General features: G+C 39.9%; 2 protein-coding genes, 2 long non-coding RNA genes and 1 other non-coding gene across 10 annotated transcripts in view; 2 read left to right on the top strand and 3 right to left on the bottom strand.

Moving 5' to 3' along the window:
- The window catches only part of TRIM59 (tripartite motif containing 59), a 47,705-nt gene extending 36,371 nt beyond the window's left edge, over positions 1-11,334 (bottom strand). For 3 of the 6 annotated variants that reach the window (XR_011727571.1, XR_011727570.1, XR_011727572.1), the window contains exons 1-2: positions 8,526-8,707; positions 1,394-2,828 (exon numbers count right to left, since the gene is read on the bottom strand). Coding sequence is in view for 3 of the 6 variants with exons in the window: in XM_071752772.1 (XP_071608873.1) it covers positions 1,581-2,825 (1,245 nt within the window). In the remaining 3 variants the exon portion in view is untranslated. Of the gene's footprint in view, positions 1-264; positions 2,829-7,986; positions 8,180-8,525; positions 8,708-10,970 lie in introns of those variants that run through there. The other 3 variants (XM_071752772.1, XM_071752774.1, XM_071752773.1) reach the window with 3 other exon arrangements.
- Positions 11,335-11,746: 412 nt separating this feature from the next.
- Positions 11,747-13,656, top strand: LOC139800080 (uncharacterized). Its single transcript, XR_011727575.1, has 2 exons — positions 11,747-11,924; positions 12,250-13,656. It is a non-coding gene; the product is annotated as an uncharacterized lncRNA (long non-coding RNA).
- The window catches only part of KPNA4 (karyopherin subunit alpha 4), a 24,912-nt gene continuing 13,229 nt past the window's right edge, over positions 12,513-24,195 (bottom strand). The window contains exons 8-17 of the mRNA XM_071752771.1: positions 23,620-23,706; positions 22,694-22,863; positions 22,513-22,557; positions 21,267-21,398; positions 20,034-20,162; positions 18,735-18,839; positions 17,143-17,214; positions 16,306-16,468; positions 15,548-15,642; positions 12,513-14,505 (exon numbers count right to left, since the gene is read on the bottom strand). Of these exons, the coding sequence (XP_071608872.1) occupies positions 14,407-14,505; positions 15,548-15,642; positions 16,306-16,468; positions 17,143-17,214; positions 18,735-18,839; positions 20,034-20,162; positions 21,267-21,398; positions 22,513-22,557; positions 22,694-22,863; positions 23,620-23,706 (1,097 nt within the window). The 3' untranslated portion in view covers positions 12,513-14,406. The remainder of the gene's footprint in view (positions 14,506-15,547; positions 15,643-16,305; positions 16,469-17,142; positions 17,215-18,734; positions 18,840-20,033; positions 20,163-21,266; positions 21,399-22,512; positions 22,558-22,693; positions 22,864-23,619; positions 23,707-24,195) is intronic.
- On the top strand, positions 17,210-18,158 carry LOC139800081 (uncharacterized). The gene is made up of 2 exons (XR_011727576.1): positions 17,210-17,767; positions 17,908-18,158. It is a non-coding gene; the product is annotated as an uncharacterized lncRNA (long non-coding RNA).
- On the bottom strand, positions 19,400-19,718 carry LOC139800192 (small Cajal body-specific RNA 7). The gene has a single exon (XR_011727633.1). It is a non-coding gene; the product is annotated as a small Cajal body-specific RNA 7 (non-coding RNA).

The raw sequence follows: 24,195 nt of genomic DNA, 5'->3' as shown, positions 1-24,195 counted from the left end.
GCTTAGGAGAAAAACAAATCCCCAGTTATATCAAGGAATGACTGCATCAGCATTTATCCACTCCCAGGACACACCTCAACACCATTTCAAAGCCTGACCAGTGGCATTCAGGGGATTTGCCTTTGTAATTCTAACAGATTACAGAAAACACACAGAGAAATTCTTCAAATCCACTCCCCCTGAGCACTGCTGCAGGGGGGGAGTGCACAGGAGCTGCCTGGCTCAGCTTGGGGGTGTAACATTACAACACCATCAGGACATCAGTTTTGTTATTAGGAGTTTATTCAGGCTTGAGGAATCTCCCAGCATCACAACTGAGGACTGGGCTCCCTCTCAGCTCTCCCTGAAGCAGCAGGGATTTTGCAGGATGGCCCTAAGGCCTGCAAAGATGTTTTGGTTTGCACAAGGGCCAGAATATTCTATTATTTTTATCACAAGCAGACATGGTGAATACTCATTTTTGGGTTTTAAGCTCAACTGTGTGGAACTACAACACTTGCAGGGGGTCCCAACACTCCCTGCAATCAGCCTGGGGTCACAACCACAGGATTGCAACAGCTTTTACTGGGGATTCCACTCCTGAGCACTCCTGGAGTAGCTAAATTGTTCAGTGATAAGAACTGAACAGTGTTTGTGTGATCACTGGAGTGCAGATTAATATTCTAATCATGTCTCCTCTATGTCAAGGTCAAGATCTCCTCTTTTTGTAAGAAAAACTCAATATAAATCTACATTCATTGTCAAGCTGTCTTTAGGACACTCGACAACAGCTGAAATCCCTGCACCACTAAGTCCAGTGGGAGTTCTGCCACTCACTCCAACACGTATGGATTTTCACTGCATATTAGAATGATTTAGCAAAAAGTCAGGGCTTATTTTAGTAAGCAGTGAGAGCTCCCTGCCAGACTGGACTGACACTCAACTCGTGCACAGCTGGCACAGGATTTCACCTGACCTCCTACAGACACTGCTCTGTGGAGTGCAGAGAACCATCTGAATGAAAGACACAAAGTTATTAAACTTTGAAAAAATAAATGTGAAATCATGTCATCAAACTGTAACAAAATGAAAGGCAGGGCCAGGAATAGAAGCTTTAAAGACCACTGGTGTCTGGGTTAAACTTCACTTAGAGGTCAGTAAAACACAAAATAGGAGGGTTTTTGTATACCAGAGCTAGGGACTGGCCTGCCCAGAAGTAGCCACTTTGGTTTTTTAACCTTTAATTTTGTAGTGCTTTTGTTTAAAAAACAAAAAAGAATTTAAAAATTATGTTACCAAAAAGAAAAAAATATTAGATTGCTTGAGGAGTTTTTATAAATGGGACTCCAGACAATAATTTGTAAACTGATTGCATCTTCCTTATGCAAACACTTTCTGACAAACACCTACCTACCTGCCAGCTTATGTGACCAGATTCTTCTCTTGGAAATCTTCTCAGTTAACTAAGAGTTAGCTAAGAGAAAACCAACACAAGAGAGGAAATGGAAAGATATGTAAATTGAAAGGAAAAGTAGAAGAGCTTCAACAGGCTTTTAAGTAGAACTCAAACTAAAATACCCTGGGGATTCCTACACTAACTTTTAACTGAAATGTTGAAAGAGGAAGAGAGAAACAATTCTCCCTAGAAACTCCATCAGTGAATTAACTGTATGGCACACCACATCCACTACATTCTGCAAATGGGTGCAAAAATCTTGATAAATAAGGAGCAAGAATTCTGAAATATAAGCAGGAGTAGCTTTGAGAACAACTGATGCTGCCTGTTTGTGAAATGAAATCACAGTTACCACTATTATTATAAAAAGAAGCAGGCCTGCTAAAGGATTTACAGCCTGATGGAGTTCTTTAGATTCTCTTTCTTCCTTTCTACTGCCTTTGTTGTGTAACTTCCTTTTTGCAATCAGTTTTATTTTTGGAGTGAGGATCTTGTTGATCTGCCCAATTTCAGTTTTAGACCACACATCTTTCAAGAGGTTCCCAATCCTTGGGTAAATCTCCATGGGCTTGACCTCTGGCAGTTGCTTCTGTTTCAGAGCTGTTATCCGTTGCTGCAGATCATTCACCTTCTCAAGGAAAACAAGGGGAGACTCCTCTTTTTGAACAGAAGTATTCAGTGACATTAATTCCAGCTGCTCTTCCCTGATTTTTTTCAACTTCTCAATGAGAGGCTCATATTCTTCTAAAATGTGGCTGTTAGTTTCATCCAGAGCCGTCAGCAGGGCTTGTTTTTTGTGCTCCAATGTATCAAAAAGTTTCCAAAAATACTGCACTAGTACTTTTTTATCATCCTGCACGATGCTTTCACACTGGGACTTCTGCTCTTCCAGCTTTTCAATCAGCAAACACACATCCGTCCAGTGTTTATCTGTCAGCTGCTCCAGAAGTTTTCCAGAAGTTTCCTTTTCTTTTTTGTAGGCACTTTGGAGGTCATCTATGGGGTGCCCGTTGTGTTTCCCTATGGTGAGGCAGTGGCCACACACCAACTTTCTGTCCAGCAGACAGTAAACGTTCAGGGGTTGCCTGTGGTGTTCACTGCAGGTTGCAACATCTGAGTGATCTTCCTGGTGGTATTTTTCAATAATGGCTTTCAAGGCAAAGTTGACAGGCAAAGCTTCAGTACCAGCAGCAGGGATTTCAACAACAGTCCTGCAGTTGGGGCACTTCAGAGGAAGCCTCAAGGATCTCCAAATGGATGTGTTGATGGAGACTCCAAGAACACCATCCAGGCAATTCCTACAAAAAGTGTGGGAACAAGGCAGGACACGGGGATCTTCAAATATGTTGTAGCAAATGGAACATGTCAGCTCTTCCTCCAGGTGATGCATGTCCTACAAAAGGAAAACAAAAAGAAAAAGAGGGGTTAGTATCCCTTTAAAATCAACTCAAATTTATCAGCCAGAGAGCCTTGATGTGACATGTAGTGAGCAGTAAGTAATCAAACCCACACTGGCAGTTAGTGATAAAGGGGGGAGAAAAAGCCATTAAAAAAAAATAATTATAAAGGGTGATGCTTCAAGGATTTTGGCAAATCATGACCAGCACTTCTGATTTAAGTGACTAGTTAAAGTTCACCCACATCCAACTTCTGGCTTAAAAAGTAAGGAAAAGCAGAAATCTGCTACCATCTACTTTTTTTGCAGTGGGAAACAGTAGAAGAGATAAAAGTAAGATAAAATGATAAAAGTAAGAACTGAAGTTTCTAAGTAACCTAAGAATTACAAAAACTTTCTCCTATTATGAGAAACATTTTCAATGTAAGAACAGAAAGTAGAACAACTTTTTTCCTCTACTGATTTTTTTCTTTTTACTACTGATCTTTTACTTTTGTGATATAAATAGTCATTAATTAGAGCATTAAGCAGCCAAATTTACTACAAGCCATCTCTAGGTTCTGGCACAAATGAAAGTCTAACTCAGTGGCCCTTAAATACACCACCACTAAGAGTAATTAAACTCGTGGTGTTATTCCTGGGTTACTTTAAGCACAAAACTACTAAAAAAAACTAACTTTCGTTTTCCATCCTTTGTCATGCTGTCTTGGTTTGCTGTGCCAGCTTACTGAAATCCCACTGTAAAGGACAAACAACAGTAACTCTCATGCTGTTTTCATAATAAATCATTATTCTGGTTTTGCTCCTGCTAAAATAAATAAAAAAAAAATTAAAAAAAAAAGGAGGGGGGGGAATTAGGGTGAACTCTGCATCTCTGTGTCACATTTTCTTCTCCCCCAGTTCTAATTAACTCTGTAGGTTTTGCTACACTGCAAAAAAGAAACTGGCAAAGTATTTGGTATCAAAGTCTCTGATTTTAGGGTCTAAATCTGAAAACAATAACATGCAGCTGGGCTCATACATCTGCCCGAAGTGCTGCTGAGCCTTTGGCTGGTTAAGCCAGAAAGAAAACTGGCTCTGAGGAGTGTCTGAAGAGACCATTTTGTTCAGATGTGTCCTTCTCATCTTGTTAAAGCAGTAATATACCTGCAGAGATCTATCACCTTTTCTCATTGACACTGAGATTTTTGATTGGGTCTCAAGAAAATCGACCTAAAAGGAACTAAATAGTTAATTGTCCTCTCCTTTGAAAATAAAACCACATTAAATCTCATTTAGAATCACAAAACCCACTAATGATTAAATATTTTTTTTTAGTAAATATAGAAATTAGAAAAAAATAAAATAAGCAGCATTGATCCTGCAAAAGGCACACAATTAAAGCAATGGAAGTCAGAAGTTAAGACTTCAGAATATAGTTCTTTCAGAGTTAAAACAGCTCTGAACAGAGAAACCTCTTCTGGTTGTACAGAAATAGGCATGGCTTATCTCACTTTATTGAAACAGGCTGCTACACCCAAAAATGAAAGTCTTTAACTCTGCCAGGCAGATCAGACTCTTTTGCCTTGTAAAACTAGACTGATTTAAAAAAAATAAAATAAAAAAAACCAATCTAATGGCCACTGTCAGCCAAAACATTCAGGTCAATTCCAGGAGGTACCTGTACATTACTAAATCAGCTTCATACTGAAAAGATACATAATTCAGCTTTAAAAAAAATTAAAAAAAAAAAAAAAAAAAAAAATCTATCCATCACACTCCAGGTCATTCTTTCAGTTACTTAATACAAAATGTTGGTTCAGTTATTTGAACTCTACTTTTTAAAAAGGAGACCTCAACAACAATCAGGAGAAAATCTACTAAAGAGACATGATTCTTAAGAACTACCCTTTTAAAGAAAAATTAGAATGTGTAAAAATTTATAACTAACTGGTGTATTCTCCTAGTTAAAGAGAGTATCAAGTATTAGACTCTGCAAGAGACATTTACAACACTTTTGACACTGAATCTACTTCTGTACTGCACTACTCTTCCTAAAGTGCACGAGTTATTTCTCTTTTCACTAGAAAGCCACAGGACTTTATTTTCCAGCTTCTCTAATCAGCCACTCTGGCAGCACTAGGTTCTTTACATCTAGATATTTATAAATTCACATTTTAAGTGATGTTTCAGACACTGAAACTATAGAAATGTGTCGATAATGAAGGGAAGCTGAACAGCAAATCTACACCACTCTCTAGATAAATTATTTTTTGTGATTTAAATTATTCTCAGAGGAAAGAAATGTGAAAGTTTACTCTATATTCACACACACACACATATAAAGCTTTTATGAATCTGGGACTATCACTTCCACTTTAAAAAACAGTTTTCACTCACAGATCAAAAAAAGAGAAACCTTAGTAGCTACCCACGTTCATTATTTTCTCTTGTATGCGGATGGAATTAATATAGTTTAAAAAAAATGTTTAAAATCACTTTTTTTTTGTAAATCCAGGGCTGTAGTTCCCTTCAAAGGAACTGTTAACAGAAAGGAAATTTTCTTTATAAAAGATTCATGTCAAATGTACTTGAACTACGTGGAGAGCAAAATAAAATTAATCTTCAAAAAAACCTATTTTCACTGCAGAGTAGCTGCTTGCTACTGTAAAAACAAGGGAACAACTTTACACAATTTTTCTGGGCACTAAGAGAAATGACCTCCAACTCTGCAGCAGTAACCCCCCCACCAGGCAGTGTGCTCCCAGCAAAGAGGCTCCTTGCCACCAGTGACAAGGCAGCCTGGAGCCTGAGCTCACTCCAGGGCTGTTTCATAACCCTCCCAGCTGCTGGCCAGAGTAACTGAAATTCCCATTTCCACTGAAACATATTGCTCTGGTTCCCAGGCAACTGAGAAATCTAAAGAGTGGCAGCAGGTCTGGAAAGCAAGGCCCAGCAGTGCCAGGGCAGAAGCTTTTTTGCTTTCAGCCCTGGGAACAGGCCAAGGGTGTGTGGGGCACCCTGCCCCAGCCCCCCAGGCACCTCCAGAAGAAATTGCACTTGGTTATTTTTTATTATTCATCAATTTTAAAACAGGATTTGGAATACTAATGTTAGTATTTGCTCTAAGCACCTTGTGTCTTTTTTGGGGGTTGTTTTTAATTTGTTCTATGCAAATACTCCAGGAGTTGTAGAAGGGAAGGAAAAGGTAGAAATCCCAAAATTCAGTTTCACCTTGCACTGGCAGCAGGGAGGAGGAAATCAGCTACACGTGAAGGGTGGAAATAAATCAGTAGATGGCTCCCAGGAAGAGAGAGACAGACAACACCAGGAAAAAAAAACACAGAGAAGAGCCAACACCACTGAGTTAACCAGAGAAAAAAGTTCACCAGGAAAAAAATAAAAGGCAGCAGGAAGCTGGTAAATGCTTCCATGCACAGACCAGATACTTTTCCTTAAATGCTCCAAACAACTGCAGTAGCAAATATGTGTATGCACACATAGTTCTAGTAAGAGTCACTCAGTACAAACAAATCAGTACAATCTGGAAGGTATTTTATATATAGTGATTGTAATTGTGCCAGTAACACGGTGTCAACAACTGCAGGGCTAGGTGGCTGTGATTTTATCCTCTTCTAATTAGTGATACAGCAGAGGAGGTGAAACATGTAATGCAGCACACCTGTTCCTGCAGCTTTTCTGCCCAAGCTTTCAGTTTGCAGAACAAAATAATGTAGTGCACTCCTTGGTAATACTGTGTTCCTCTCCCAGGGCTCAGCACACTGCTCACCCAGCTAATTATATGAGGCATTGTTCAGGAACAATTATTATCTGGAACACAGTGCACATCGATTGGTGTTTGGGTAAATAAGTAACTAACTGCTTCACAGTAAAAACCAGCTGGAACAATCTGATCCACCCCATCCTACCCTGCTGGATTCTACAAGGTGAATTTGGCACTGGGGAACAGTTCTGGCAGCCTAAACCAGGAGTTAGGGGCACTTAAAGCTGAGCCTCCTTCAGGGAGCTGCCAGGCTCCCAGCTCTTCCTTCGCACCACTGACTGGAAAAAAAATGACATTTGTTCCCTCCTGAAGACACTGTGACACTTCAGTTTCAATACCACACTGCACTTAATTAAATCCACCTTAAAAAATGCTGTCTTCCCACCCCATAACAGTCCATGAAGTCTTTCTGTAGCTCTAGCATAGGAGCTCAAGTTTATGTTGTGCAAAAGTAAAAGGTTAAATGACATTATGGGCAATGTTTTCCATTTGTCAGTCACCTTCGTGGTAAAGGGTGACAGAACTTTTTTTTTTTAAAAAAAAAACAACCCAGAAGGCTGCTCTGGTGTTTGTCAGTGCTTCGAAAGGAATGGAGCCTGCTCCAGATCTGTCAGGTTTGCTTGCCAGGCACCAGAAACCAAAAAGAACAACTAGACCTTAAACTTTTCCCTTCCAGCATGATTCAGCTGTGCTGCTTCACCCCATGCCACAAATATCCCACACCTAAATCACTGAAGTTCTCAAACAGAGATTGTAGAATCATAGAAAGTGAGGGGTTGGAAAGGACCTCAAAAGATCATCAAGTCCAAACCCCCTGCCAGAGCAGGGTCACCTACAGGAGGTGACACAGAACACATCCAGGTGGGCTCTGAATGCCTCCAGGGAAGGAGACTCCACAACCTCCCTGGGCAACCTGTGCCAGGGCTCTGTTACCCTCACAGAGAAAAATTTCTTCCTGATATTTGTATGGAACAGCCTATGCTCCAGTTTATAAACATTGCCCCTTGTCCTGTTGTTAGTGAGCCCTGAAATGGATGAAAAGCATGTTCTGTCCCCAGTTCCTACACCACCATTCCAAGCACTGGTTATTTCACTGGTGTGAATGGAGATGAACACAGCTGAGAAGTCTGTCTGGTTGAATCGTCAGGCTGATCTGGCAGTTCCCTCCTGTATAACCCCACACTGCCTCCTTGCCTGGCACTATAACAAGCTGACACAGCCAAAAAAAATCTAAAGTCCACCACTCCATCCTTTCCCTGCTCCAGATTCTGTCGCCAAGACTTGCTTCCCCACCCCTTATCTCTTGAACTCTGTCAAAGTCCCTGGGTCTGAGCATTCATCATTTCTCTCTTAGCAACGGCAGAGGAGCCAGAAGGAACAGAATGCCTTTACCTGTCACCTGCAGGGTCCCCCTTCACATGAGGGGTCCCCTTCCCCTGCAGGGTCCCCATTACCTGCAGGATCCCCCTTCCCCTACAAGGTCTCCATCACCTGAGGGGTCCCCCATCCCCTGAGGGGTCTCCCTTCCCCTGCAGACCTTCTGCCAGCTCCCACAGACCATTCGGCACGGTGTAACGATGGGAACAACGCCTGTACTTATGTTTTAAAAAAAAAAAAAAAAAAAAAGGAGGATCTACGCGGACACCAGACACTTGCTAAGGTAACCCTAACCGCGATGAGAAGGGCGGTCAGGTTTGTGACACCTGAGCCCTTCCAGAGGACAGAGCCGAGGAGTCCCAGCACCTCCCAGCCGTGAGGAGAGCTGGAGAAGGCTGAGCGGAACGCAGGGACAGCGGTCACCCCGGCCACCCCTCCCCGGGGAGAGCGGCCTCGCCTCAGGAGGCCGCGCGAGTCCCCTCACAGATCACCTCAGCGAGAGCGGAGCGGGTGCGCACCCAGACCCCCCCACACACACCCACTCCATCACCTACCTGACCGCTCCACCACCACCAGGACCCTCCCCTCGATTCCCGGGGCTGCACGGCGGCAAGGAACAGGCAAAGAACCGGCACGGCGAGGCCGCCGCCACCTTCAAACAGCCGGGGCAGGGCCGGGCAGGGCCCCGCCGCTCGCCACAGCGCCGGCCACCGCGCATGCGCCGGGGAGGGGCGGGGCGGCTCAACGGCTGCGGCGTTTGAAAGTCAACGGCCAGAGGGGCGGGGCCGCCGTTCAAACAGCAGCGGCCGTTAACGGCTGCACCCCCGCGGCCGCTGCCCGCACAACCCCTCAGGGTAAAGGGTGGGTCGGATCCCGCACCTGAGTGGATTTTTTTCAGGGTGAGGAGAGATGGTCATCAAGGTGGAGACGGCAGCACCAAATAAAGGCATAAGGAGGGTGTTGTGGGGTTAAAAGGCGCCCCGGACACAGCTGTGTCTGTCACAGAGATTATTGTCACCCATGTGTGACAGACACCAACAATTCACAGAGTGTGAGGGGGGAAGGGAGCTCAAGGATTATCTGGTCCAACCCTTCTAATGTTATTGTTTATTTGAGATGTTTCAGCACCCCGAGCTGAGACTTCAAACATTCCTGAGTGGGGGAATCCACCCCTGCCCCTGGGAAACCATCCCAGTGTCTGACTGTGCTCATGGGGAAAAAATTCCCTCTTGTGTCCAGTCAGAACCTCCCCCGGAGCACCTTCTGCCCATTGCCCCTTGTCCATGGGACTCCTGCTTTGTAACCACCAGGTAGTAATGACATGAGAGGTATAAATGACATTAAAACCACCTTGAGATGACATGAGAGGTATTAATGACATTAAACCACCTTGGGATGATAGGAGAGGTATAAACGACATTAAAACCACTTTGGGATACAGCTGTGTCTGTTACAGCAATTATGGTGACCAATGTCTGACAGACCCAATCAATTCTTCTTCACAATTTGGGGAGAAAAATCACCTGCAGCTGGAAACCAAGAGACAAGTAACCTGCTGACACCTGGTTCAGAAACTTCTGCCAACTACTAATCACAGGAATAAAAGTAAGTAAAAATATATGGTAGCATTCAGTTTCCCTTTAAGCTTGGTCACCTAACTGGTTGTTGAAGACAGTTTGGGTATTTTAAGTGAAGCAAAACTGCTACCACTCTATGTTAAAATTAGGCTATGATAATGAATATAGAGCTTACATTGCAGAGAAAAATCAGATTGCTATAAAAAGCAAATGAATTAGGACCATTGTTACTGGCAGTGTTTTACTTGTTTAAGAGACACTGGTAGATCAAGATCTTACCAGCAAAGTATGCAGTGTTGTGTAAGACTTGACATAATTCTCCATTTCTGATTCAAATGACACAAAACTAAAAACTCAGATGTCAATTTTACATTGGATTTTAAAAAGAAATTAAATTTGTTTAATGTTGCAATGTAAATCCTAACACAACATCATTCAAAAGCTACCTAAACATCTGTCTTGAAACTGGTTATTTAGAAGAGTTTATAAAATATGTGAGAAACACCTATAAATATGTTTGGAATAATAAAACCTCTCACTCTTTAAACAATTTAACCATCAAAGTTTAGCTGACAGGCACAGAGTTTACTACAACAAGGTGCAACTGGCCTTTTGTTGGGTGAAGATGTTACAATATGAGCCTTAAATTCCCATCTTTTGGTGAGGGTAACTGAGCTGTGGAGAGAGGAACATCTGCAGATGAACTTCAGGCAGTGGAAAAGTCCAGACTTTATTTGTAGGAAAGTTGAGCTCCAAACAGCACAATGTTTTTGTCCCAAGCAAATAGCTGAGAAATTGGGTGTTAATTTCAGCAAGTACAGCTGCTTACAAGAGACTTGGCTGAAAGCAAAACTGCAAAACAGAAAATTAACTTTATCCTGGCCCCAATCAGGACAATATCCAAGGTATTCACATAGGACAGCTTCAATGACAGCTCAGAAAACTGCCTTGGAGCACACCAAACCAGGAAAATAAACACAGGACCCCCATTTCGAGAGATTTCCAAGCAAAAAAATGGGAAATTCTTCATGGAAATTAAGTTCCCAGTCACTTTCTAGTACGTATGGAAACAGCATTAACTCTTTCAATTACTTTTGTGTGCCTTCTGAGTTTTACTCTGGCAGTAGTTAAAACTTGCTATTAGCGAGAGTTTGTAAACTTTACACATTTTCTGCTACTATGTTTTCTTTCATAAAGTCTATTTGATCCAGATGCAGGACCTCTGTAATTGTTTCCAGCCCTGTGACCAGTATTCCTGCCAGTAATTTGGTGACATGCAGAGCTGAGGAAACATTTATAGTTAAAAGTGGCATAGAGCTTAAGTATTTATATTAAGACTTTCTTAATTATAAAGCAGCAAATCTAATTTGCTAAGTTATGCAACATACTGAAGGGTAAGATGAATTAATAACAAATACATACCCATTTCTTCACTTGCAAGCAGAAAGCAAGTCCTCACTTTTCTTTGTGGCACATCCACTGATTTCCTTCAGCTTTTGAAACCATGTCAGAGCAGGGCCCTGGTTATGCAGGGAAGAGAATTTTTATTTTACTTGAAAACTGGTTTCCTGATTTCACTTTGCTCAAAACCCTTGGAATCTTAAAACACACCATCCAGATATTTTCTATTTTTTCAAATGTCAGTTTGTTCTGGTAGCAACCCTGAGATCCTACAACTCAAATTTGGGCCAACAACACTGCTCCTCAGAATAAAAACCTTACCTACAATAGCTTGTACTATGAATTAACTTATGTCCTTTTAATATTTTAACTCCTTTTCTACTTCTAAATCCTGACAGATTAACACAGAGCCTCACCTCTATCTTTGATTATTTTTGTTAGAATCAAAGAACAGTACCCAAAGAGTTACCATCTAATGGTTACAATCTAATTACCAGTGTTCCACTAGAGCAAACAGCTTCAGGAGAACACTCCATCTCCCAGCTTTCATGTTAAAAGACAAAAATCAGAGCTGCTTCTTTTGATGCCTTAATTCCACTGCTCAATAAAGTCAGAGCTAAAATTTATTCATCTTTACACCTTGGCAGAGAGTTGGTCTGGGACTTGCCCTGAATGAAGGTTGTACCTGGGAGTAACTCTTAGCTTCTGAAGTTTTAAGCTGATCAGGATTCCTACAAAGTTATTCCTAAGTTATTCCTTGTTTGACTCCTCCCCAAAAATTCCCTTTTCCCCAACAGTGTCATTGATCACATTACCTCAAACTGCAGCTTTTGGGAAAAGAGGCATTGGACAAACTGGCTTCAGTTTTGCTGAAGGACTCCAAACACTGCCACCCTGTGGATGCTGAAATGTTCTAGAAACCTTTCCTGATTTTGGCAAGCTCACAGAAGAGTCTCAGGATCTAATGTGAAGCAGGTGAAGAGAATTTTCAACTTAAATATCAAAAAACCCAAACCCAGCAACCCCCCAGCACTGACCACACGAGGAAGTGGAGGCTGCAGGTAGCACAGTACCAGCCTAGGGTAATTCTCACATCAGGGAAGTGCCAAAAAGAGGCAGTGACTGCCAGTAAATGCCTGCTCTGCCATAATATGGGGATTTTTTTGGTTGTTCTGGAAACATACCAGTTGCTACAAACAACTGCTCTCCTCCCCCTCATGAGAGGGACTCAACACCACAGCAATTTTCTACACAAAAATATTTAGTGTGAAGTTAATAAGAAGTGTAACTTAGCTTCCAGCATCTCAATTTACCTCCAGCTTAAACCTTTTAGCTCCTCTAAGGTTACATTTTGCATGGAAACACCCCTGCTTTTGAATGCAAACAATATAATTATTATTTCTTAATATTTACACCAAACCAGAGATTTACCATCCACCTACCTAAGGGATCACAGGCAACCCTGACATTTGGCAGGTGAAACAGAAATGTATCTTCAACTGATTATCTCCACCTTTTGAGGAAACCTGGACTGAATACACAAAGACACCGAATACAACACTGTTGCAAGTTTAATGTTTATTTCCCCAAGACAGCCTAGCCTGCACTCTACTTGGATAAATTTCACAAGCTAGTTTCCGCTGCTTCTAGTTTTAAACTTTAACCATGTTTCTGATGACAAGGAATGCTGCAAAAATACTCTAGTCCAACAAAGAGAGTTATGATCACAAAATAATCTTTATCCATTCTACAGTGTTTCAGAATTACCAGTTGATTTTAAAACACAAGGTAGATATAGATGCTAATGGTGGCTAATCTGGTATGTTTTATTATAGCAAACTGTTGTTCATGCAACACTTGTGCTCAAAGGGGAAGGCACAGCATTTCCTACAATGAGCCACCTTATAAAGAGTTCATTTTGTACAAATTTGTAACGTCACCTTTAATTTAGTGTGCAGAACCTCAAAACTGAGGCATTACTCCAATTATAAAAACACTTGCATCCTTTTTGTGCAAGTTTTAAAAACACAAAGTTTTCTCTCTAAAGTGGCTCAAAATAGATTGTTCATGGCTGCCTACATCTAAGATAAAAAGAGTCTAAAACAATTGGATTAGGCATATTAAAGGTGTTCAAACCATGACTTGATTTGTACATCTATTCACACCTCTTTTTCGGTCTTTATTCGGCAGTACATATGCACCAAATTTCATTTTTAGAAGTTTCCATATCATTTTCATAGAAAACAAAGTTTGAAAACAAGTAACATTGAAACACAGCACGGTATCCTACCACAACGGAAACATTTGGTTACAGGACTCAACAAAATCTAAAAATGAACTATGCTGTAGATTACCACATGCAAAGGTCTTCATGTTATCTTTGAAAATGAAAAGGATGAGATTTTATTACCACATTTTACTGCTTTCTACTATTATGGCAACTTGTGTACTGCAACACAGTCTCTATTTGAAGGGAAATGTATGGTTTGTTTTTTGTTTCGTTTTTTTTTTTTTTTTTTTTCCATGCAAAAATCTACAAATTAGTTTTGATGATATGGAAAGCTTTTCATAACATCAAACATTCATCTGGTGCAAATGCACAGGGAAGCCTTCCTGAAATTCTGACTTTACAAACAACTAATAAGCCATACAGGAAAGAACTTAAAAATAACTAAAAGAAAAATAAAGAGGGGGAGGGGACAGGGGGGGGGGGGAAAAAAAAAAACAAACCAAAACAAAACAAAACAAGAAACACAGGCTGCAGGAGTAAACCAGAGTCTGCTGCTAAACCGGTCTTTTTGTGTCCAGTGTATTTTAACACTTATGATCTCATTTTGATGATTTTTTTAGGTTTATTATCAGCCCCCTGAAGGCGACTCAAGCTTGCATGCGTTCACAGACAGCATCACAACCATACTCTCGTACACACGCCACTCCAGGACGAGGAGCCTGCTGCAGGACTGAGGAGCCCTGGGTTATTGAAACAGGAGCCTGGCTCCACAGCATCGAGGCCAGACATTCACTCAGTGTTGTCCACTCACACATTGCTTCAGAGCAAGGCCTGGGCTCATTCTCCTTGGACTTATATGGGCATCCTATTCTCTTATGCTTACAAGGCTTGATGATGATAGCACTGCATTTCCCCCCAATTGCTCTAGTAAGTCATTGTTCCTTCTCAGGCACTGAAGATCTTTGACCTGTAGCCCTTTTTTTCTTTGAACAACCTAAATAAGCATTCAGTGTGAAGTTTTTCATTACATTTTGCCACTCATTCTCACTCGCACCCACTCGCCATCTTGACTTCATTTGGGCTTTTCTGTGATTCCAAATGAAATCTTCACATTTTCTTCCCCGATTTAATGCAGCAGCGGATCCCATGAGCCAAGATTGATGGATCAAACCTTTTTTTTTTTTTTTTATTCAGTGCTGCATTGTACCTAACTTCCAAAATACCACTCTAAAACTGGAACCCTTCTGCTGGTACATTGGCAGATGAATTGAAACCAAATGTTCCACCTTGTATGGCTTCTGGAACAAGGCTAGGATCTTCATCAATCTGGAACAGAATGAGAAGGTCATGAGGAGGGTTAGGAAAACAAAAGCCTGGCTGATAAGGAGCTGAACAATCCTAAGGAGTGGCTTATCTTTTCACCTCATCTGCTTCTTTGTCATTCTTCTCCCTTAGTTTACTAAAAGCACTCTAATGACAAAGTAATTCAGTTCAAAATGGTTTAGTTTGTATTTAGCAGGTAGGCTGCATGGCACCTCTAAGTCTCTCTTGTTAAGTTTTCACTCCTGGAAAGCATTCTCTAACTTATCCTTGGTGCCAGGTTATCCACTGCCACAGTTAAGACCAATAATAATTAAATCAAGTAAGGATTAAGCCAAAACTGCAGTTTTATTTTAAATAGGTGGCCTACCAGTGACTACATTCAACTCCAAGCCCTGCTATACAAGCAGAGTTTGAGTTGCTAGACAAGACCTGTCTCTCATTGTTTAAATAAAAGTGAAACTAAACAGAAAATAAACTTCAATGCTGACAGCAGGGCATGAAGGCAGCTGAGCTCCACCACTTTCACAGCAACCTGCTCCCAGCCAAGCAAAAAACCCTCTTGATTCAAGCCAGACTGACATGGTTGCACTTCCTTTATATGCAATTAACTTTTATGATTTAAAATGCATACATATATAAAACCTCCCTTTGATTTACAAGTTTAAAATGACAATAACACCTTTGATGAGCACGTCCTACCTCTGAAATTACTAGAACATTCAAAATTGTTTGTTTCTTAAAAAGAAGAATCAGAGATTCAGAACTCAAGTCAGCAGGGAGCTTATCAAATGTGGAATGTCAAGCTAAGTCAAGCTGACAATCAAAATAATTATTCAAAGGCTACTATTCTAATCCTTAAAGGCTTCAACTAGGCACCAGATCTTTGGATACTTCATCATGAAGAATGGTAACATATGCAATAAGTTCAAATATGAGCCCATTCTTCACTTAAAAAGTTACTGAACAGGCTTCAGAGCTGCTTTTATCTTGAAACACATTTATAAATACAGTTACCAAAGCAGACTGCAAAGATTTCCACACTTACATCATCTGAAGAGAAGAACTGATCAATGATCTCATAAGCCAGTTTGTAGATGTCTTCATTTTCATGGTTTTGTAGCTGTTCAATTTTCTCCAGGCCTGCAATAAATACATGAGATATGCAAGAGTGTTGAAATACTAAATTCATGCAGAAGAATCTCTGTCCTTAAGGCCTCACCACAAAAAGTAACTAAAAACAGATCTAGAAATAGAGTGACTACAAATAAGATGCTGTTAAACTCTTCTGACATGCTTACAGCTTTTTATCCTGGTGTATATTCCTCAATTTTGGAACATTTCTTCAAATATAAAGCTGCTTTTATGCTTTAAGCACAAAACACAAACAGCTGGTGGCAAAAATGCCAGCAGGTACTGACCTGTAGCTTGATTATTTACCAAGTAGCTCCAGTACAGTGTAAGTTACTGGCAGATGTGACTAGAACACACATATAAATATTTTGGAAGTTCTGACAAGCAGACCTTTAGGCATGAACCCTCTGTCCAGACTGCTATAAAACTGGTACCTAATAAATTTTATTGCCATTATCCACCTCTTCCACATTTTACTTGCTCATGAGCTTGATCAGTTTGGAAAAACTGATAATATTCACCTGAAGGGCATGAAATGGTCACTTAAAAAAATGTTTAAAACCTCTGTGCCAACACACACTAAAGCCAACAGCACAAACATGGGGTAGCCAGCCAAAACAGCAATTTCTGAGCAAACAAAGCAAAACAGTATCAAAATAGTAAGCCTCATACCTCCACACTCTTCTATAAGATTGGCTATGGTTTCTGCTTCATCTTCAGCCATTTTTAATATATTACTTAGTCCATCCAGAACCACCTGCACAACTTGTGCATCTTTTACTGTCAGCAAATTGCAAAAGGGAGGAATTACATTTTGTTGAATTAAGTATGCCACCTACAGGGAAAAAGCAAATGGTTTTATCAGGAGTGTGACAGCACAAAACAAAGGAAACCACTTCAACCAAGTCAAACTACTCCAAGTTACTCAACGAGGTAAGAATACTCTTTCAGAAATTCTTGGTTTAAAGAGTAAAAAGGTAAAATTTATTATGTTATTAATGTATTTTAAGTCTGGAAAACAAAAATAGCAGATACTCTGAATTTCTCAGTATTAGACAGGGACTTTCCACCTCATCTTTGAGGCATGACACCATCACCCCAACTTTGCCACAAGTTTGTATTCAGGGCTTAGAAGAAACAAGTGCATTTCTACTTGGTAGCCATTATCATTATAATTATCAACCTTTCATCCATAGAGAGAAAAAAAATAAATAGAAAGGAGATGTTGAATGACCAAGACACCCATCAAATCCTGAACACAGTCATTCATAGCTACTGGGTCATCCTGACAGAACTTCCATCCAAATCTCCATTGATCCTCTTCATTTCAGGTCATTCCAGAAAAGCCCAACTGAAGTTCACTCTGAAATCCCTTGTGGAAAAGGGCAGAGTTCCTGAGTAGGAGAGGAATCCAGGCATTCAATGGCTTGGCAGAGGAGTAGCCAAATGCAATCTGAACTCCCTCAAATGCACCCAAAATAATGGAATTTTTCTTCAGGTTTGACTCACTTGGTCTTTTCTTCCGCTGATCGTTAAGTTGCTTATTGCCCAAGCAGCTTCTTTCTGAGTACCAAAGTCACCCTAAAAATATAACCATAAATAAATCATCAGTTCCAGGGGTTGTGTTATGTAGTACTCTAACAAAAGCTTGTATTTGTTACTGTCCATTTTGCATGGTATCACCACAGCAGTTTTCAGTAAGTAGGGAAAATAACCAACACATCCTGTGGATGTTAAGAGCCTGCTCAGTGTTCATCCCCTCCCTGCAACCATGGTTTTAAATTGCTTTTCCAGAGGAAAGGAAATTTGTTTGCATCAAAGTAAATAAAAACTGTATTACTCCACTCCCATATTTCTTATCAACAGCTGTCATATATTACAGTGAGAGATAAGCAGGAAAGTGTCAGCTTTGATAAAGCACTGTACAGCCTGTAACTGTGTGTCTCAAGTTAGGCAACTCAAGTCTGCTTATTAAATTTAAGGAGAAAGGTTTCCACCTCTCTTCTCAGAGATCAATAAATTGGGCAGTTAAGAGCTATTTGAGAACAGCTGTGAGTGTTACTGAGGGGAAAAGCCATGTTATTTCTTCAGTCTCAAGCAAGACACTGCATCTTTGTCATGGCTGAACACAAAGGTTGGTGTTTCTGGCTTCCTTCCACACTTCAGGAAAGAAAAGTAAATAATGAATAAAGCAAAAGTAGGAAATATTTGAAAAAGAAATGTTGTGCTGTCCCCATTTAGAAAGACACATTTAATTACCCTTCTTTCTCACAGGGCAGGTCCTTGGGAACAGAACGTGGTTTGGAAATAATGTTTTAAAGGAGACTATGGCCCAAAAACTGGAAAGAAACACAGAAATCTGAAGTGCAAAGGGATGACCACTACCATTCAGCCCCTGGTTGCCAACATGCAATGACAGACTTTGTGAAAAAGCAAGATGTATTGCTCAGCATTCAGAAGTGCCTGAGCAACCACTTGACTTCACTATTTAATAAAAGAGGTTATTAAAACATTCACCTCAAAAAGCTTCATCTCTTTTGAAAAGAAGTGTAAATCCATACATGCAGACAAGGTGGGTGTTTTGCTATGGCAAAAATTCTGAACACACAAAAGACCAACACCTCATTTTTTGGTCATCCAGTTTTACTTGCTTATAAAAAAATAGATGGGACAATCCCAGTCCATAATTTAGCACCACTGACTGGGTTATTCTCCAATTAGATAATTGCAGTATCACAAAAAGGTTAATAAATGCCATTGTTGAGCACTTCCTTATGTTTCTGGATAATGCAGGAGGGAAAGCCTTTAAGTTATGACAAAATGCAGGGAATTAAATGCTGTTCCCAGCCAGACCTCTTCCCATCCCACAAGTGAAAAAAGGCATTTAAATGAGATCCCTTCATCTGCTGCCTTTCCCCAATGCATTCTCTACTCATTATCTCACAGCACTTTACAGAATTGTGAAGTATTTTATCTTGCAACATAAAATAATTGCTCAAGGGTATAGTTTGCCTTGTTTACACTACAATATAAAACAAGAAATTTCATGCCACTTTTCCCAGTTAAGGAATAAAACTGTTAAATGCTTCTTGGTATCTCACCTTATCTAGAAGATGTATTATCATTGGAACAAGGTTTGCATCTATTACTGCCTGAACTTGCTGCTGATTTCCTGCAGTGATGTTAGATAGGAACCACACTGCTTCCTGCAAAATAAAACAAGGTGGGAAATAATTAATTGAAGAAGTCTCCTGCATCCTATTTTGCCTCCATTCCATTTTACACTTTCACATTTCAGCTCTGCAACTCATACACTGTGAAGTTATGTGACTCTTTATGAATTATCCTGTACAGAAGCTCAGGATTCTCTTTCCAGCAATCACCAAGTGCCCAGCAAAGTGTACAAAAAGAGATCTTCACCCTGTTCTCAATGATTAAATTTTGAAGTAAAAGACTACCTGCTCAACAATTAAAATTTTGAAGGCTATCTGGATTCTTGGGTTAAACAAGAATCAAGAGCCCTCTACCCCCTTTTAAGTGGGAATCTATACTTAGTCAAGAAAGAATGAACAGTTTCACATGAAATTTCAAATCATATCCAAGAGTATCATCTTTTTGTAAACTTAAAGGTGAAAAAATTTCCCTTCCTAGTAACTTTCTACTCCTTAATTCTCTTCTCCCCCCACCTTTTCACACAACAACTTTTTAGACAACTCTTTCTCAACACTGCATTAAGAAATCCCCAAACTTCATTCAGCTGAGTCTCTCAGATCAGATTACAGGATCACTGTCACGAGTGAACCTGTCAGAGATTTAGGATGCTTAGGCTTGTTCTGGTGGGTTTGCTTGGGCTTTAATCACTGGCAGTGTTGGAATGTGGCACCCCAAAACTTCCCAACACGCCTCAGATGCACTCCGGAGGTCAGCACTGAAAATCAGGGCCCCCATTTCAAGCCTTTTCCATTCATGTTGCACACACACACACATCCCCCACCCCCACCCCAAGGCTGTCTTGGTTTAAATTCCATTTATCACACACACTCCATTCAAAATGACATCCAATTATCTCTATTTCATCATTTCCAAGAGAGTCAGTTTAATGAAAGGGGTGTTTCGTGTATCAGGAACTCCAACTTTCAAGTCAACAGCCAGAAATGGGAGATTTGGCTTTAATTTCATAAAAATTCAATTAGAAGAATCAGGAAATAACATTTAAGTACAAATTTGAAGCTCCTTAGAGATTTTTCTGCAGATTTCAGCATCCTGTCTGCTCTTGCCATAAACTGGTATAAATAGCCCCTTACTCAAACCTCTACCACACCACTATTTGGAATACAAAACAACTAAGTTAAATATATATAAAAAAATACCATTTGGGTGCAATCTCTGCAGTTACTTACCTTATTAATTTTTTCTTTGGGATGTGTCAGAAGTGCTGGAAAATGTGAAAGAGCTTCACAATTCAGAACTACCTGTGTCTGCTCATCAGTACCAGTGACAATGTTTCCTACAGCTCTCAGTGCAGCAGTCTGAAACAAAGCATTTTCTTTAAAAACAGCTCTTTTGAACCTAAGATTTTGCTAGTTGAGCACATACTTTCAAACACTAAGCTAAAAAAGCAAAAGGTTTTATGGAATTACTACACCACGCAGAAGAATTCTTTAAATTTCATGAACTGTACAAGCATACCAGCTGCTTTCTGTAGTATTAAGATTTTGAGCAACATTTTTAAGTTATCCAAACTGGGAGGAGTGGCTGACACACCAGAAGGCTGTGCTGCCATTCAGAGAGACTTAGAGAGGCTGGAGAGTTGGGCAGGGAGAAACAGGATGAAATTCAACAAGGGGAAGTGGAGAGTTTTGCATTTGGGGAAGAACAACACGATGTCCCAGTATAGGTTGGGGGCTGAGCTGCTGGAGAGCAGTGGAGGTGAAAGAGACCTGGGGGTCCTGGTAGACAAGAAGATGCCCATGAGCCAGCAATGTGCCCTTGTGGCCAAGAAGGCCAATGGCATCCTGGGGTGCATTAGAAAGGGGGTGGTTAGTAGGTCAAGAGAGGTTCTCCTCCCCCTCTATTCTGCATTGGTGAGGCCACACCTGGAGTATTGTGTCCAGTTCTGGGCCCCTCAGTTCAAGAAGGACAGGGAAGTGCTTGAAAGAGTCCAGCGCAGAGCTACTGAGATGATTAAGGGAGTGGAACATCTCCCTTATGAGGAAAGGCTGAGGGAGCTGGGTCTCTTTAGTTTGGAGAAAAGGAGACTGAGGGGTGACCTCATCAATGTTTTCAAATATGTAAGGGGTGAGTGTCAGGGAGATGGAGTTAGGCTTTTCTCAGTGGTGACCAGTGATAGGACAAGGGGTAATGGGTGTAAATTGGAGCATAGGAGGTTCAAGTTGAATATCAGAAAAAATTTTTTTACTGTAAGGGTGACGGAGCCCTGGAACAGGCTGCCCAGGGGGGTTGTGGAGTCTCCTTCACTGGAGACATTCAAAACCCACCTGGACACGTTCCTAGGGGATGGACTCTAGGGGGCCCTGCTCTGGCAGGGGGGGTTGGACTAGATGATCTTTCGAGGTCCCTTCCAACCCCTAGGATTCTAGGATTCTATGATTCTATGATTCTATGAAACTTACTTGCACTTTAACTTCTTGATGACTGAGAAGAGGAACCAAATGAGGGACTATTCCAGAGTCTATCACCATCTGGATCTGTTCATTGCCAGCATCCGTTAGATATGAGAGTGCCCAGACTGTGTCTACCAATATCTGAGAGTAAAAACATTTATTTCTGGTTAGTACAGCACTATCACAAGTCTTGAAAAAGTTAATACTAATTAAAACAGGAAAAAAAAATTGCTCTGAAGCCATAATTGACATAACACAGCACAAAACCTCACTTTGTTCTACAAACTTCATATATTCCACTCCACAGAAGTCTGAAATACAACTGTTGTGGAGCCTGTTCTAGCTCCAAAGAAGACACAGATTTTTAAAAAGACACCTAAACTGCTAACTCCAGCTTAGATTCAGAAGGTTATAATAAAAACATTGTATAATAAAAAATTCTGTCTGCTCTTCTCATGAAAGACTCACCCTGAAAGGAAGGTAAAGCTCCAGTAAATATTTATTTTTAACTGGTCCAGAAACACTTAGGCTCAATTTCCTCTGCCTATTTAAAAAGTTCAGATTTACTGCTACTTAAAGTGGCAGCTTACAAAGACTTGACAATTCTTGACTGACTCACAAAAATAGCCATTTCAAGAAAATCAGGTAAGATTAATTTTACTCACACTCAAGAATAAGTAGCCTGGTTTCTATGCAAACTTCATTTCATATATTTTAAAACATTTTGGTAAAGCACTGTTGCCATGGATTAGGACAACTTAACTAGGAAGCAAAGAATTTGCCTCACATTAGGCAAAAAGCTGACTTATTTCTTCATTTCAGTAAAATCTCACTCATTTACTTCACTATTAAAACGTTTTTACCTCAGAAGTTCCACCTAACATTCTACATATGCAACAGACACTAATTTTTCTTTCACTTGCACTGATTTTCACTACAATTTCAAACCTAAAGCCAAAAAAAAACATCCTGCATTTGTCTGTAAATACATGTTCACAGAAATACAACTGAAACTGCATTTTTAAATGTAGGGAAAGCTTAGCAAAGATACAGAAAAATACCAGGCAAAAATCAAGTGATACTTAAAAAAAAAAAAAACAGCAATAAAATATATCAGGGTTTAACAATGAAGGAGAACATCACAGAACACAACAGTGGGTTGTTGATTTTTTAAAGAAAAAAGTTAATTATGACAAGCTTTATACTAAAAAACCTTTCTAGCAACATAAAAGTGACTCTCAGTGGTGTTACTTACATTTACATCTGTGTGGTGAATTAAAACACAGAGTGCTGGAAGGATCTGAGGAGGAAAAGAAGCAGCAGAGTTATTTTTAAGGTTTGGGTTTTTTTTTAAGTTATTGTAAGGTATTTTAAAGTTATTTTTAAGATTTACTCAGTTCAGCCCAGTTTCCCTGGAGAGCAAATAATTCAGTCACCTCCTGGATGGTTTCCATAGGTGGAGGAGGATCTTTGTGACGACACAAGTTGACCATGACCCAGGTAACATTTCTTAGGAAAGTTATGGGAATAGATGGGCTGATGAAGGACAGCAGTGGTTTCACTACTCCAAGACTAATAACATAATCTCTACACTGGGGTCCATCACCTGTTGAAAAGGAAAAAAAATTGTAAACACCAAGATCACCCCACACCATTCATAGGAAGCTGAACTTCTGATTAATTAAAACTTCAGTTATTTAAATGCATATGAAACTCATGAGTATGGAGAGAAGTACAGAAATATAGAATTATATCTTTATAGATACATCTCTCATAAGAGACAAAGCTTTAGTAGGCCCTACTCTGTTGCTTTCATCAGAACTACACATTAAAACCAGCTAAATGCTCAATAGAAGAAAATTATTCTATTATTCTATCATTATTATTATCATATATTACATATTGTTATTGCTTTCATCAGAACTACACATTAAAACCAGCTAAATGCTCAATAGAAGAAAATTATTCTATTTTTCTATCATTATCATATATTACATATTGTTATTGCTTTCATCAGAACTACACATTAAAACCAGCTAAATGCTCAATATAAGAAAATTATTCTATTATTCTATTATTTATTATCATATATTACATATTGTTATTGTATATAGTATTTATTATATGTCATATAGTATATATATTATTGTTTATTATTATATACATTATAATTATTATATATTTTATTGTATTATTCTATTATTCTATTATTCTGCTAATATTTATAACATTTCCAGGCCGGGGCAGTGCTGAGCAAGGGCAAAGGGATGGAGACAGCACCAAAGCACTGAGGATAGCTGCCAGCCCCAACAATTCCTCAAGGTCCCCTCATAAAGTTCCCAGTGGCAGGAATAACACAAACCTATGATATTTCCTAAAGCCCACACAGCTTGCTCACAAACATTTTGATGAGGTGAATGCAGCAGTCTCAGAAAAAGTGGCACAGCATCTGAAAGACACAGAGAGCAATGATTAAGAAAGAACTCTCAGAAGAAAACAGCTGACATAATTAAATAAAATTTCAGTACTCCATGAGAAATTTTTCCCCTGGTTAAGGAATGGTCAGAACTTTGCTGACTCCCAAATAATACTGAAATAAAACAGAGAATTCACTTTATTGCACTCTCTTATAGAGCCTGCAGTTCAGAATATTTTAAAAGCAACTCTTAATATAATCTGACAATTAATTTCTCTTTGTCACAAGTCTGAGAAGCAGCAACCATTTCAAACCAACTTCACCCATTCAAACTGACCAACTTAACAGCAGACAGAGCAATAAAAAAAAAAAAAATCCAAAAGACAACACAAAACCCCACACAACTTTTCTACCCTATGCTGGGGTCAGACAGGAAAATGTGCCCAAGATTTAGAACTAAACTAAGTTATTGTTTCAGGCACATTCTACATGCACTTAGGTAACTGATCCTTTTTTTAAATC

Source organism: Heliangelus exortis, chromosome 9, assembly GCF_036169615.1.
Source record: "Heliangelus exortis chromosome 9, bHelExo1.hap1, whole genome shotgun sequence".
NCBI lineage: Eukaryota > Metazoa > Chordata > Aves > Apodiformes > Trochilidae > Heliangelus > Heliangelus exortis.
The sequence above is the reverse complement of the archived record's forward strand: the minus strand, read 5'-3'. Positions and strand labels throughout refer to the sequence as shown.